Raw genomic sequence first — 12820 nt, 5'->3', positions numbered from 1 at the left:
CGCCGGTTTTGGGGGGACCCCCACCCCTTTTGCTGTCCACCCATAGGTCCCGCAGCAGCAAAGTCCTGGGCACCGCCACCCTCCGCCTCTCCCAAATCTCCTCCGCCGGTGCTGAGCTCGAGGGTGAGGAGGGTCCACCCTTGGGTGGGGGGTCCCCAGCACCCAGACCCCCCCCTTTCACCCACTGAACCCCCTCTTTTGCTCCCAGAGGGGACCCCCGGCTTCTCACCCTGCTTCGGACCCAGCTTTCTCCCCTTCTACGGTCCCCGGCCAGATTCTGCCAGGACACCCAGTACCGTGAGTGGGTTCCAGAGTGGGGACAGCACCCATTTTGGGGGGGGGGACGACATCCCCAGCCACCCCAACCCACCCCACCCCTAATTTTACAGGACGCCGGGGTGGCTTATCGGGGTCGGGTGCTGCTGGAGCTCAGCACCCACATGGGGACCCCGGATGGGCGCCAGCGAGACACCATCGCCCCCGAGGACATCGCCCGGGTGCAGGTGGGGACACGGGGACACGGTGCGATGTCACCCTTGGGGTCTCTTTTTTTTTTCAAGTGCCATTTGAGCATTTTGGGGGGATATTTTAACCTGTTTTTTGCCGCAGCGCCACTTGCCCCGCCGCCGATTCGGGTTGTGCGGGGTCTTTTATTCGGCCACCATGGTGCCAGCCGGCCCCGAGCTCCTGCGCTTTGAGCTCAGTTTCGGCAATTACGGGGACACGGGCGACGTCACCTGCAAGCCGGCCGCTTCCGTCACCCCACACGGTTGTCCCCTCTTCGATGGTGAGCGGGATGCTGGGTTGGGGGGGGGACACACACACAAGGGTGGTCCCCTCCGGCATCCCATGGGATGCTCGGTGCTCTCCGGATACAGGCCACCGCTATCACTACCTGCCGTGGTACGGTGACAAGCCGGTGGCGGCTGTCACCTCATCCTGGGAGGACGCCGGTCACCGTTGGGATACCCTAAACCTCCTGCGTGCCGTGTGCCGGCGGTTGGTGAGCACCCATGGGTGATGGCGGGGTGGGATGTGACCCCCCCCCATACACACACACGTGTCCCCCCGCTCTGGGTCGGGATGATTTGGGGACAACTTTGCAGGAGAGGAACGTGACGGAGCTGCGGGACGCCCGGGGGGACGCCGGGGGGGACATCGGCAGGAGGCTGCTGCGTCAGCTGGCGCAGGACTGCAGGTGAGTGGGTGGTCCCTCGGGTGGGGGGTCTTGGGTGTCTCAGAGCGGTGGGTGGTGGGATGCTGCCGGGGGGGGGACACGACCCCTGGGCCTGCCAAGCAGTGGTTGGGGGGGGAATGGGGCATTTGGGGGGGGGGGGAATGGGGTATTTGGGGGAAATGGGGGCATTGGGGGGGGGGAATGGGGTAATTGGGGGGGGGGAATGGGATTTTGGAAGGGAAATGGGGGATTTGGGGGAAAATGGGCCAATTGAGGGGAAAATGAGGAATTTTGGAGGACAATGGGGCGTTTGGGGGGGGAATGGGACAATTGAGGGGAAAGTGGGGCATTTGGGAGGGAAATGGGGCGTTTGGGGGGAGATGGGGCATTTCAGGGGAAAAAGAGACAGTTGGGGGAAATGGGGCAGTCGGGGGCAAAATGGGGTGTTTTGGAGGAAAATGGGCCATTTGGAGGGGAAATGGGGGCATTGGGGGAGGAAAACAGGGCAATTGGGGGGAAAATGGGATATTTGGGGGGGAAGTGGGGCATTGGGGGGAAACGGGGCATTTGGGCGGAAAATGGGACAATTGGGGGGGAAATGAGGAATTTTAGAGGACAATAGGACACCTGGGGGGAAAATGGGACAATTGCAGAGAAGATGGGGCATTTGGGGGGAATGGGACATTTTGGGGGGCAACAGGACATTTGGGGGGGGAACTGTGGGGGAAACGGGGCATTTGGGGGGGGAGCAAAGCTTTTTTGGGGAAAACGGGTCAACCGGGGGGGGGGGGAAACGGGGCATTTTGGGGGGGTGCTGTTTGCAGGCGGGCACTGCCCCAGCTGGAGGCGCAGCCCACCCCCACGCCGCTGGACACCCACCTCCGGGCCGCCCGTCTTCACCTCCTCCGGCGCGTGGCTGCGGCGGCGGCGGTGCCACCGAGAGCCGGCTGGGACACGTTGCTGCCGGTGGCCGAGGGCTGGCTGCGGCGCGTGGTTGCCTTGGCTGTCGAGGTGGGGGCCGGGGCTGGTTGTCTGTGTCGGGGCGGGCGTCATCGCTGTGATGAGTTCTGGCCGGTCTCAGCCCACCGGTCTCTCTCTCTCTCTCTCTCCCCCCCCGCAGCCGCAGGCCGGCGTGCCCGACGTGCTGCTGTGGCTGCTGCAGGGGGAGCGGCGGGTGGCCTGTGCCCGCGTCCCCGCGACCGACCTCATGTTCTCCCGGAGTGGCCCCGGCACCTGCGGCAGGCTCTGCGGCCGCATCCAGACCCTCTTCCTGGTGGTAGGCACCCCGCGTCCCCTCCATGTCACCTCTGCAGCCCCTCCGTGTTCCCTGTGTCCCACCCGTGGCCCCTCCATCTCCCCTCTGTGTCCCCTCCGTGTCTGCTCTATGTCCCCTCTGTAACTTCACCACATCCTCTCCATGTCCCCTCTGTGTCCCCCCCACATCCTTTCCATATCCCCTCCATGTCCCCTCCATGTCCCCCCACACCCCCTCCACGTCCCCCCTGTGTCCCCCCAAGTCCCCTTTATATCCCCTCCCTGTCCCCTCCACGTCCCCTCTACATCCCTCCTACATCTGCATGTCCGCTCCATGTCCCCCCCCATGTCCCCTCCATATCCCCCCCCGTGCCCCCACCCACGCTGCGGGGCGCAGGGCTCTGGGGACATCCGTGCCCAGCTCCGGCTCCGTCTGTGGCTGGGACGGGTGGCCGACAGCGGGGACCTGCCACGGCACCTCGAGGGCACCCCGCGCGTCTACGCCGAGACGGTGAGCCCTAGGGGCAGAGAGATACCGGCGGGCTGAGACCGGACACAACTCATCACAGCGATGGCACGCACACATACACACAACCAGCCCCCCTCAACCGTGTGTGTGTGTGTGTGTGTGTGTGTGTCCCTCCCCCAGTATGAAAACCAGACCAAGCTGTTGGGCAAGTGGGGTTCCCGGGGATTGCTGGGGCGCCCCGGCTTCTCCGACAGCGCCGGCAAAGCGGGGCTCCCCCGCCACAAGATCCGGCCCCCCAAGGGCTGGCGTTGGGACGGACCCTGGACCGTGGAGCCCCAGCGGCGGTGAGTCCCGTGGGACGGGTTGGTGACACCCACCCTGCCACCTCGGGGACCTCGGGGAGGGTGACGCCAGCGTTGTCCCCTTCGTCCCCAGGTTGCTGCTGGACACGGAGACCAACGTGGGCGAGGTGCTGGAGGAGGTCTACGAGAATGAGAGCCGGCAGCCCGGCGGGGAGTGGGGACCCGCCGCCGCGGCCAGCACCGATGCGGTGAGCGGGCGGCGGCGTGGGGGGCACCGGGGAGGAAGCCGTCGGTGGGATGACACGAGCGCGTCAGGGCTCAGCTCTCGCCCGGTTTTGCAGAGCGGCGTGGCGGTGCCGCCTAAGGAGGAGGTGGCGTGTCCCCGAGGTTGGCACGTCACCGACGGCTGGCGGGTGGACGTGACGGGGGCCGTGGACGAGGCCGGTGAGTGGGTGTCCCCACCGGGCACCCCGGCGTGGGTGGGTAGGTGGTCGGTGGTGGCGGCGGTGAGGACACCCGGGTGCCGCAGGTTGGGAGTACGGGGTGAGCGCGGCCCCCGGCAGCCCCCCACCGGCATGGCACGCCGTCGAGAAGACGTACCACACGCACCGGCGTCGGCGCTGGCTGCGCACCCGCCGCAGGGACCCCGGCGCCCAGGGACGGGAGCAGGATGTGGCCGCCTTCCTCCGGCTGGTCGGGGCGGTGGGGACAGGGAGAGGGCAGTGGGGAAGGGGGTGGCAGGGATGGGGGGGACAGGGATGGGGGGGACAGGGATGGGGGTGGCAGGGATGGGGGTGGCAGGGATGGGGCTGACAAGGACAGGGGTGGCAGGGATAGAGATGACGGGGATGGGGTGACAGAGATGGAGGTGGCAGAGATGGGGGTGACAGGGATGGAGGTGGCAGGGACGGGGGTGGCAGGGAAGGGGGGTGACAGGGATGGAGGTGGCAGGGATGGGGGTGGCAGGATGGGGGTGACAAGGACGGGGGTGACAGGGATGGAGGTGGCAGGGATGGGGGTGGCAGGATGGGGGTGACAAGGACGGGGGTGACAGGGATGGAGGTGGCAGGGATGGAGGTGACAGGGATGGAGGTGACAGGGACGGGGATGGCAGGGAAGGGGGGGTGACAGGGATGTGGGTGGCAGGGATGGGGGTGACAGGGATGGAGGTGGCAGGGAAGGGGGGTGACAGGGATGTGGGTGGCAGGGATGGGGGTGACAGGGATGGAGGTGGCAGGGACAGGCACTGGCCCACCGGTGCACTGGTGTGAGCAGCCCTGTCCATGCCCTCCCACCACGCCACGCCACGTTGTCCCCCTGCCCCGCTGTCCCCTGCGTGCCCCGTGTCCCCGCAGCACAGCCCCGAGGCGGCGGCGGGGGCCGAGGCCTGGGAGTACGGACCCCTCTGGGGCTGCCGCTTCCATCTCCAGCCCCGGGCGGGCGACGTGTGCCGGCGGCGTTGCTGGCACCGGCGCATGGTGCCCACGCAGCCCTCGCCCGTGGCACCCCTATTCCTCCTGGAGGGCTCCCCGGTAGGTAGGGGGGCAGCTGGGGGGAGGATTGGGGGGGTCCTGGGGGTAAGGGGGGGGTGTGGAGGGATGGGGGACAGAGGGAGGGAGGGATACAGGGATGGAGGGACAAAGATGGAGGGATGGAGGGATGGAGGGATGGAGGGAGAGGGATGGAGGGATGGAGGGAGAGGGATGGAGGGATGGAGGGATGGATGGAGTGATGTGGAGATGGAGTGATGCTGGGGCAGTAGGACGTGGGACAGCAGGACACAGAGGCAGGGGACAGCAGGGATAAGGGGACCCCCCCACCCCCCACCCCACATCCCATCCCACCGCAGGGCACGGAGGACCCGGCCGAGGAGGACAAGCCGGCTGCGGCAGAGCGGCAGTCGCGGGGCTCGATCCGGACCCCCCCGCAGCAGCCCGTGCCCCTCATCCTCTGCGCCTTCCAGCGTGAGTCCCGGGGGACACGGGGGGGACACGGGGACAGGCTGGAGGGGGGGGGGGTGCCAGGTCCCCCCGCCAGCCCCTGCCTCTCCCACAGGACCCAACTTCTTCCAGCTCCGCTGCTACATCTTCCAGGCGCTGGAGCTGGCACCCCACGGCACCAAGGCCACCGCAGGTGGGACCCCCCCCCTCCCCGGCCCCCCAGCCCCCACCCCGGTGGGCACCCCGGGGTGCTGACGGCGTCACTGTCACCCAGACCCCGTCGCCCACGTCTCCTTCGTGCACGTCAGCCAGAGCACCCGGGTGCTGCCCAGCACCCTGGACCCACTCTGGGACCAAACGCTGCTTTTTCACCGGGTGCTGCTGTACGGGGACCCCCGGGGTGTCCAGGATGAGCCCCCCGCTGTGGTGGTGGAGGTCTTCGACCAGGACGGTGGGGTACGGCACCTATGGGTGGGGGGCACCCAGGGGTGGGGGGCAGCCCCCGTGCCCAAGCAATGCCTCGCAGGGTGCCGGCGGTTTCCTGGGCAGGAGTGTGTGCACCCCAGATGTTTGGCTGGACGTGGGACGCCGGCGGCCCCCCCGGCTTCGGCGTTACTCCCTGGGGGGGCCGGGGGGGCCGGCCGGGGAGCTGCTGGCCGCCTTTGAGCTGCTGCACGACGCCGAGGTGAGGGGCTGGTGAGGAGGGTGGCACGGAGGGCACCCAGGTGATGGGGTCCCATCGTCATCGTCCCCCCCCGGCAGGATGGGTCCTTGGCACAGGTCAGCACCCCCCCGTGGAGGCAGGGGGTCTTCAGCGTCCCCCTGGGCATCCGGCCCCTCCTGCGGCTGGTGGCACTGGAGGTGAGACCCGGGGACCCCGAGTGGGGACGGGGAGGGGAACAGGCTGGGGACAGGGACAGGGATGAAGAAGGGGGTGGGATGGGGACAAGGACAGGGAGAGGGATGGGGACAGGGGTGGCTGGGGACGAGGACGCGGATTGGAACGGGGGGGAAGACAGGGTGGACAAGGTCTGGGATGGGGAATGGGATGGGAACAGGATGGGGACAGGGATGGGGACAATGATGAAGGTCCTGGGCATGGGATGGGGACAAGGACAGGGATGGGGACAAGGATGAAGACAGGCTGGGGATGAGGTCAGGGATGGGGACAGGGCTGAAGAAGGGGATGGAGACGGGACAGGGACAAGGACAGGGATGAAGATGGGGACAGGCACAGAGGGACGGAGACAAGAGGAGGACAGGGACGAGGATGGGGACGGGCACCTTCAGCATCCCACCAGGCATCCAGCCCATTTGAGGTGACCCCGGAGCACTCTGGGCACCCCAGAGCGGGTGACAGCTGCTGGGTGCCCCCCCCCAGGTGCTGGCATGGGGGCTGCGGGGGCTGCGCAGCGGCGTGCAGGCACCCAGCCTGGAGGTGCAGTGTGGGGGCCGGACGCTGCGGACCCCCACCATCACCGACCTCGCCGCAAACCCCAATTTCCCCATCAACGCCTTCCTGCTCACGCTGGTGAGGATGGGGGGGGATGGATGGGGGGGACCACCCCACCCACGGGTGCTGCCGCTGGCACCCTGGGGTGACAGCACGGCTCGGCCCCAGCACCTGCCGGCGGAGGAGGAATACGTGCCCCCCATCCGGCTGCGGGTGACGGACACGCGGGATTTTGGGTACCGGCCCGAGGTGGGGCAGGCTTGCGTGCGGAGCCTGGGGCAGTACTGCTGCCAGCCCCACGGCGAGGGGCAGCCCCCCGGCCCTGGAACCCCCCCGCCTGGCTCCGGTACGGCCCTGCCCAGCACTGGTACCCCCTGCCCCATCCTTGGTACCCCCTGTCCCATCCCTGCCCCATCCCTGGTACCCCCTGCCCCATCCCTGGTACTCCCCAGCCCCATCCCTGTCCCATCGTGGTACCCCTGCCCCACTCCTGCCCATCCCTGGTACCCCCCTGCCCCATCCCTGCCCCTCCCCAGGCCCATCCCTGCCCATCCTTGTCCCATCGTGGTACCCCAGCCCCATCCCTGCCCCATCCCTGGTACCCCCCCTGTCCCATCCCTGTCCCACGCTGCCCACCTCCAGGATGGTTTATTTGCCCCTCTCCCCCCCCCCACAGCGGCTCCCTGGGGCAGGATAGCTCAGGTGAGTCCCCCAGGCCCTCGGCACCCGGCCTCGGCACGGCTGGACACCGGGGTCCCCGGCCCCGTGCCTCAGTTTCCCCGAGTAATCCCCTTTGCTCCCTGCAGATACTGCCCAGGATCACCACTGAGAAAGGCGCTGCAGACAAGGTGGGCACGGGAACGGGGCCACCGCGGCCACTGCGGCCACCAGTCCCCAGCTCATCCTGCTCCCCACCAGGCTGCGGAGGAGGAGGACGATGAAGATGAAGATGAGGATGACTGGTGGAGCAAATTCTATGCGGCCACGGGGGACAAAGCGAAGAGCCAGCGGGGGACCAACAGGGACAGACTGAAGGTCAGCCAGAGCCTGGGACCTGGAGCAGGGGACAAGGATGGGGATGGGGACAGGAACAGGGATGGAGATGGGATAGGATGGGGACAAGAATGAAGGAGGGGACTGGGACAGGGATGGTTGGGGACGAGGACACAGATGGGGGTAGGGATGAAGATGGGATAGGGATGAGGTCAGGGCTGGGGACAGGGGCAGTGATGGAGATGAGATGGGGATTGGGACAGGACAGGAATGGGGACAGGGATGGAAACGGGATGATGACAAGGTCAGGGATGGAGATTGGGAGGGGAACAGGCTGGGGACAGGGACAGTGATGAAGAAGGGGATGGGATGGGGGCAAGGACAGGGCTGAAGACAAGATGAGGTCAAGAACAGGGATGAAGATGGGATGGGGACAAGGATGAAGAAGGGGATAGGGATAAGATGGGGAGAAGCACCAAGATGGGGATGGGGACAGGAACAGGGACGGGAATGGGGACAAGGATGAGGACAGACACCGCTCCCCAGATCTACAGCTGTGAGCTGGAGGCAGTGCCCGAATTCGAGGGGCTGCAGGATTTCTGCCAGACCTTCCCGCTCTACCAGCCGGGGGGTCACCCCGCGGCGGGGGAGGACCCCGCGCCTGTGGGCGAGTTCAAGGTGGGTGAGAGCCCCCGTGGGACCCCAGAGCCGGGGCGGAGGCACCCCGGGGTGCACGGCCGGGCGGCTCTCGCAGGGGCTTTTCCGTATCTACCCCCTGCCCGAGGACCCCGGGGTGCCCCCGCCACCGCGCCACTTCCAGGAGCTGCCCCCCAGCCAACCCCAAAAGTGCCTGGTGCGGGTCTACGTCATCCGGGCCTTCGACCTGCCCCCCCGCGACAGGAACGGGCTGGTAAGGCCACCCACGGGTGCTGGGCAGGGGTCCTCTGTCCTCTGCCCCCACCATGCCACCCTGACGGTCCCCTCCCTGCTTCCAGTGTGACCCCTATGTCCGCGTCTCACTGGGGGCGAAGACGCTGGGCCAGCGGGACCAGTACGTGCCCAACACCCTGGAGCCCGTTTTTGGCAGGTATGGCCAGGGTGGGTGGTCCAGTGGCACTGTCACCCTGGGGGGCACCAGGCTGGGGGGGGGCTGGCACTGAGAGGAGGTGCCCAGGGAGGCCTGGCATGTCCCCGTGCCAACCTGTCCCTGTGCCAACCTGTCCCTGTGCCACCAGGTCCCTATGCCACTGGGTCCCCATGCCACCGGATCCCCATGCCACCAGGTCCCCATTCCCCACAACAGCAGGTCCCTGTGCCACTGGATGCCCCATTCCCCAGGTCCCTGTGCCACTGGATGCCCCATTCCCCAGGTCCCCATGCCACCAAGATGCCCCATTCCCCATGCTGGTGGGTCCCTGTGCCAGCAGGTCCCCGTGCCTATGGGTCCCCACTCCCCGTGCCAAGGGGTGCCAGCCCCCAGGCCGGCGTGTCCCCGGGGCTGACGGCACCCTCGCTGCCAGGCTGTTCGAGGTGACGGGCACCATCCCGCTGGAGAAGGACCTGCGGGTCTCGCTGCTGGACTATGACCTGCTGCCACCCGACCAGGAGATCGGCACCACCACCATCGACCTGGAGAACCGCCTGCTCTCCCGCTTCCGTGCCCACTGCGGGCTGCCCACCCTCTATCGCACGTGGGTGCCCCTGGGGTGGGGGGTACCGAGGGGCATCGGGGTGCCCGGTCCTGAGCCCAGGAGTGGGCACGGGGACGGGTGCAGGGTGATGGGCACAAGATGGGGACAGGGATGGGCACAAGGAGAGGAGAAGAGGGTGGGCACAGGGGGATTGGGATGGGGTGGGTACATGGGGGTGGGCACAAGGAGATGGTGAGGGAGTGGAGGGGGACAGGGGTGGGCGCAGGGAGGTGGGGTGGGCACAGAGATGGGGACAGGGTGGGCACGAGCAGATTAGGATGGGGTAGGCACAGAGGGATGGGGTGGGTGCGTGGGGGGTGGGCACGGGGCTGGGGACAAGGTGGGCACGAGGTGAGGATGGGGTTGGCACGGGGATAGGCACGGGGGGACGGTTATGGGGGGGGGAACGGGGTGGCACAGGGATGCTCCCAAGGAGATGGGGACAGGGTGGGTGCGTGAGGGTGGGCACAGGGATGGGGACAGGGAGACGGGGATGGGGTGGGCACAAGGGGATGAGGTTGGCACAGGGGGATGGAGATGGGGTGGGCACAAGAAGAGGAGGATGGGGTTGGCACAGGGATGGGCACAGGGGAACGGGGTGGGCACAGGGAGACGGGGGCGATGGCCAGGGAGGGGACACCCAGGAGGGGTGACACCGCAGCCCCCAGCCCACCCACCGTCCCCACAGCAGCGGCCCCGGGCGCTGGAGGGACCAGCTCCCCCCCAGCCGGGCACTGGAGCATTTTGCCCGCACCCGAGGGCTGCCGGCACCCGAGTTCAACGCCGATGGCACCACGGTCACCTTCGGGGATCGCACCTTCCTCCTCAGCCACTTCGGTGGGTGAGGGTCTGGGTGGGGGCACGGGGTGGGGGGAGCGGGATCCTGTCCCGCGGGTGCGACGGTTCGGCCTTCCAGAGAGCGGCCCCCCCCGTGCGCCGGCATCTCGGGGTGCCCCGCGAGCGCCTGGCCCTGCACGTACTCCGTGCCTGTCACCTCGTCCCCGAGCACCTCGAAACCCGCACCCTCTACAACAGCACCCAGCCCGGGCTGGAGCAGGTGGGGACGGGGCACCCCGCGTCGGGTGGAGGGACGACGGGGACAGGGAGGGGGTGACGGAGACCCTGGGGTGATGAGGACATGGCCAGGGATGGACCCCAGGGTGATGGGGACCCCAGGGTGATGGGGACCTTGGGGTAGGTGGGGATGCCAGGGGGATGACGGTGACCTCGGGGTGACAGGGACCCAGGGGTGGGTGATGGGGACCCGGGGGTGGTGGGGGTTCCAGGGCAGGGAGGGATGCTGGGGGGGGGGGTTGATGGGGACACCCTGGGACAGGGGGGGACGCTGGCACAGGGACCAAGGGGTGCCGGTCCCGGTCCCCCCTCTGTGTGCCGTGCAGGGCAAGGTGCAGATGTGGGTGGACATCTTCCCCGCCAGCCTCGGGCCCCCCGGGCCCCCCGTCGACATCACCCCCCGCAAGCCCCAGAGGTGAGCACCTGGCCAGGCCCTGGGGGGGTGGGACGGGGACATCCCGGGGGAGAAGGTGACAAATCCTTTTGGTGTGTCCCCCCCTCAAGGTACGAGCTGCGCTGCGTGGTCTGGAACACGCGGGACGTGGACCTGGGGGACACCAACCTGGCAGGACAGCGGATGAGCGATATCTACGTCACCGGGTGAGCCAAGGCCACCACTGCGTCCCCCCCCTCCGGGGAGGTGACAGCGGGGCTGGGGACAAGGGTGACGGCAGCGTCCCCTTCCTCCGGGTGGCACGGCAGGTGGCTGGACGGGCTGGAGGAGCAGCGGCAGAGGACGGACGTGCATTACCGCTCGCTGCAGGGGGACGGGGCCTTCAACTGGCGTTTCGTCTTCTCCTTCGAGTATTTGGCAGCCGAGCAGCTCTGCGTCCTGCCCAGGAAGGCGAGGGACACTCCGGGGTGGGGGGTGCTGGGGTGGGGGGGACACAGGGGACGAGGATGACACCCCTCCCTTTCCCCCTCCCCACCATGGCAGGAGCATTTCTGGAGCCTGGATGAGACGGTGCTGAAGGTGCCCCCCAAGCTCATCCTCCAAGTGTGGGACAACGATAAGTTTTCGGCCGATGATTTTCTGGGTGAGACCCCATTTCCCTGCCCCGTGTCCCCCAACAGGGCGGGGGACACCCACAAGTGACAAGGGACACCCACAAGTGATGGGGAGCACCCATGGGTGACCCATGGCTTCTTCCCGCAGGCGTCCTGGAGCTGGAGCTCACCAGGCTGCCGCAGCCGGCCCAGCACCCCCAGAACTGCACCCCGATGGGGAAGGGGACCCCCCAAAGCCCCTGGCCCTGGCGGGGGGTGCGGGCCCCCTCCCGGCTGTCCCTTTTCCGGCACAGACGGGTGAGGGGGTGGTGGCCCTGCACGGTGCAGGAGGGCAGCAAGCAGCGACTCTCGGTAGGTGGGGGGGGGACGCCGGGACAGCGATGATGGGGGGGGGGAATGGACAGACGGACAGATCCTGCACCCCACCTCCCACCCATCACCCCCCTCCAGGGTAAGCTGGAGCTGAGCCTGGAGTTGCTGACGGCAAAGGAGGCAGAAGAGCGGCCGGCGGGGAAAGGCCGGGAGGATCCCAACATGTACCCAACGCTCCCGGCACCCGTGTGAGTTCCCGAGGAGAGCGGCTCGTCCCCCCCCATCCCGGGGTGCAGGGGGGGGTGAGGGGAAGGGGGACATGGGGTGACTAAGCTGAGTGTCACCCCACAGGCGTCCCGAGTGGTCTTTCCTCTGGCTGCAGGCACCCCTGCGCACCCTGCGCTACAGCATCTGGCAGCAACACCGCTGCCGGATCAGCCTGGGGCTGGCGCTGCTGCTGCTCCTCGCCCTGCTCCTCACCTTCATCTACGCCGCCCCGGTGAGTCTGGGGGGCACGGCCGCCCCCCCGATTCCCACCCTCACCAGTTGCAAAGCCCGCTCCGAGCTCCCCTTTATTCCTCCTTGCAGGGTTATTTGGCCATGAAGCTGGTTAACCCTCTCCAGAGCTTGCAGCTTGCCGGCGGTGAGCATCCCACGGGCGGTGCGGGCAAGCCCTGACGTGCCATCCCCGGGGATCGCCGAGGGGATGCCACCGGTCTGCATCACCCCTTTAATAAAGCCACATCCAGTAACAGCCAAAGCATCGACCCCAACTCCATGGACTGGGGGGACTGACAAAGGAGCTACTCCATTTTGGGGAGCCCCCCGGCACTGGGACATGGCCCCCGACTCGCTACGGCACTCGACAGCATTGGTTTGGGGAGGAAAAGTTGCATCCAGGGGACTCGGCCGTGACCAGGAGCACAGCTGTGTCACACACACACACACACACCAATGTTTATTCCAAGACACCAGTTACAGCTCTAGGGAGAGGTGCATGTTTCACTCCTGGTTATCAGGCAAAAAGAGGCAAAAGACCAGAAAAACTCTCCTTTCATGCCACAACCACCACTGGGCACTTGAAAAAAAACCTCCCACCTAACCTGGCAACAGCATCCTGCCAAAAAAAAAGCCGGGCATGTGTGTC

At 67.5% G+C, this 12820-nt stretch overlaps 1 protein-coding gene across 1 annotated transcript in view; it reads left to right on the top strand.

The window, feature by feature from the left end:
- FER1L5 (fer-1 like family member 5) overlaps nucleotides 1-12820 on the top strand; it is a 17187-nt gene extending 4367 nt beyond the window's left edge. The window contains 38 exon segments of the mRNA XM_052805459.1: nucleotides 47-123; nucleotides 209-297; nucleotides 390-503; nucleotides 610-787; nucleotides 879-1003; nucleotides 1107-1198; nucleotides 2002-2188; nucleotides 2298-2453; nucleotides 2829-2942; nucleotides 3081-3244; nucleotides 3336-3450; nucleotides 3544-3646; nucleotides 3732-3904; nucleotides 4558-4734; nucleotides 5052-5166; nucleotides 5258-5335; nucleotides 5417-5597; nucleotides 5599-5827; nucleotides 5905-6003; nucleotides 6524-6673; nucleotides 6764-6941; nucleotides 7272-7297; nucleotides 7402-7443; nucleotides 7514-7630; nucleotides 8135-8266; nucleotides 8343-8498; nucleotides 8584-8675; nucleotides 9109-9279; nucleotides 9968-10120; nucleotides 10198-10336; nucleotides 10680-10768; nucleotides 10858-10953; nucleotides 11056-11197; nucleotides 11291-11390; nucleotides 11510-11712; nucleotides 11812-11921; nucleotides 12025-12172; nucleotides 12262-12820. Coding sequence (XP_052661419.1) covers nucleotides 47-123; nucleotides 209-297; nucleotides 390-503; nucleotides 610-787; nucleotides 879-1003; nucleotides 1107-1198; nucleotides 2002-2188; nucleotides 2298-2453; nucleotides 2829-2942; nucleotides 3081-3244; nucleotides 3336-3450; nucleotides 3544-3646; nucleotides 3732-3904; nucleotides 4558-4734; nucleotides 5052-5166; nucleotides 5258-5335; nucleotides 5417-5597; nucleotides 5599-5827; nucleotides 5905-6003; nucleotides 6524-6673; nucleotides 6764-6941; nucleotides 7272-7297; nucleotides 7402-7443; nucleotides 7514-7630; nucleotides 8135-8266; nucleotides 8343-8498; nucleotides 8584-8675; nucleotides 9109-9279; nucleotides 9968-10120; nucleotides 10198-10336; nucleotides 10680-10768; nucleotides 10858-10953; nucleotides 11056-11197; nucleotides 11291-11390; nucleotides 11510-11712; nucleotides 11812-11921; nucleotides 12025-12172; nucleotides 12262-12351 — 4900 coding nt within the window. The 3' untranslated portion in view covers nucleotides 12352-12820.

This window comes from Harpia harpyja, chromosome 13, assembly GCF_026419915.1.
Source record: "Harpia harpyja isolate bHarHar1 chromosome 13, bHarHar1 primary haplotype, whole genome shotgun sequence".
Classification (NCBI taxonomy): Eukaryota; Metazoa; Chordata; class Aves; order Accipitriformes; family Accipitridae; genus Harpia; species Harpia harpyja.
This window is presented reverse-complemented; position numbering and strand designations above follow the sequence as displayed.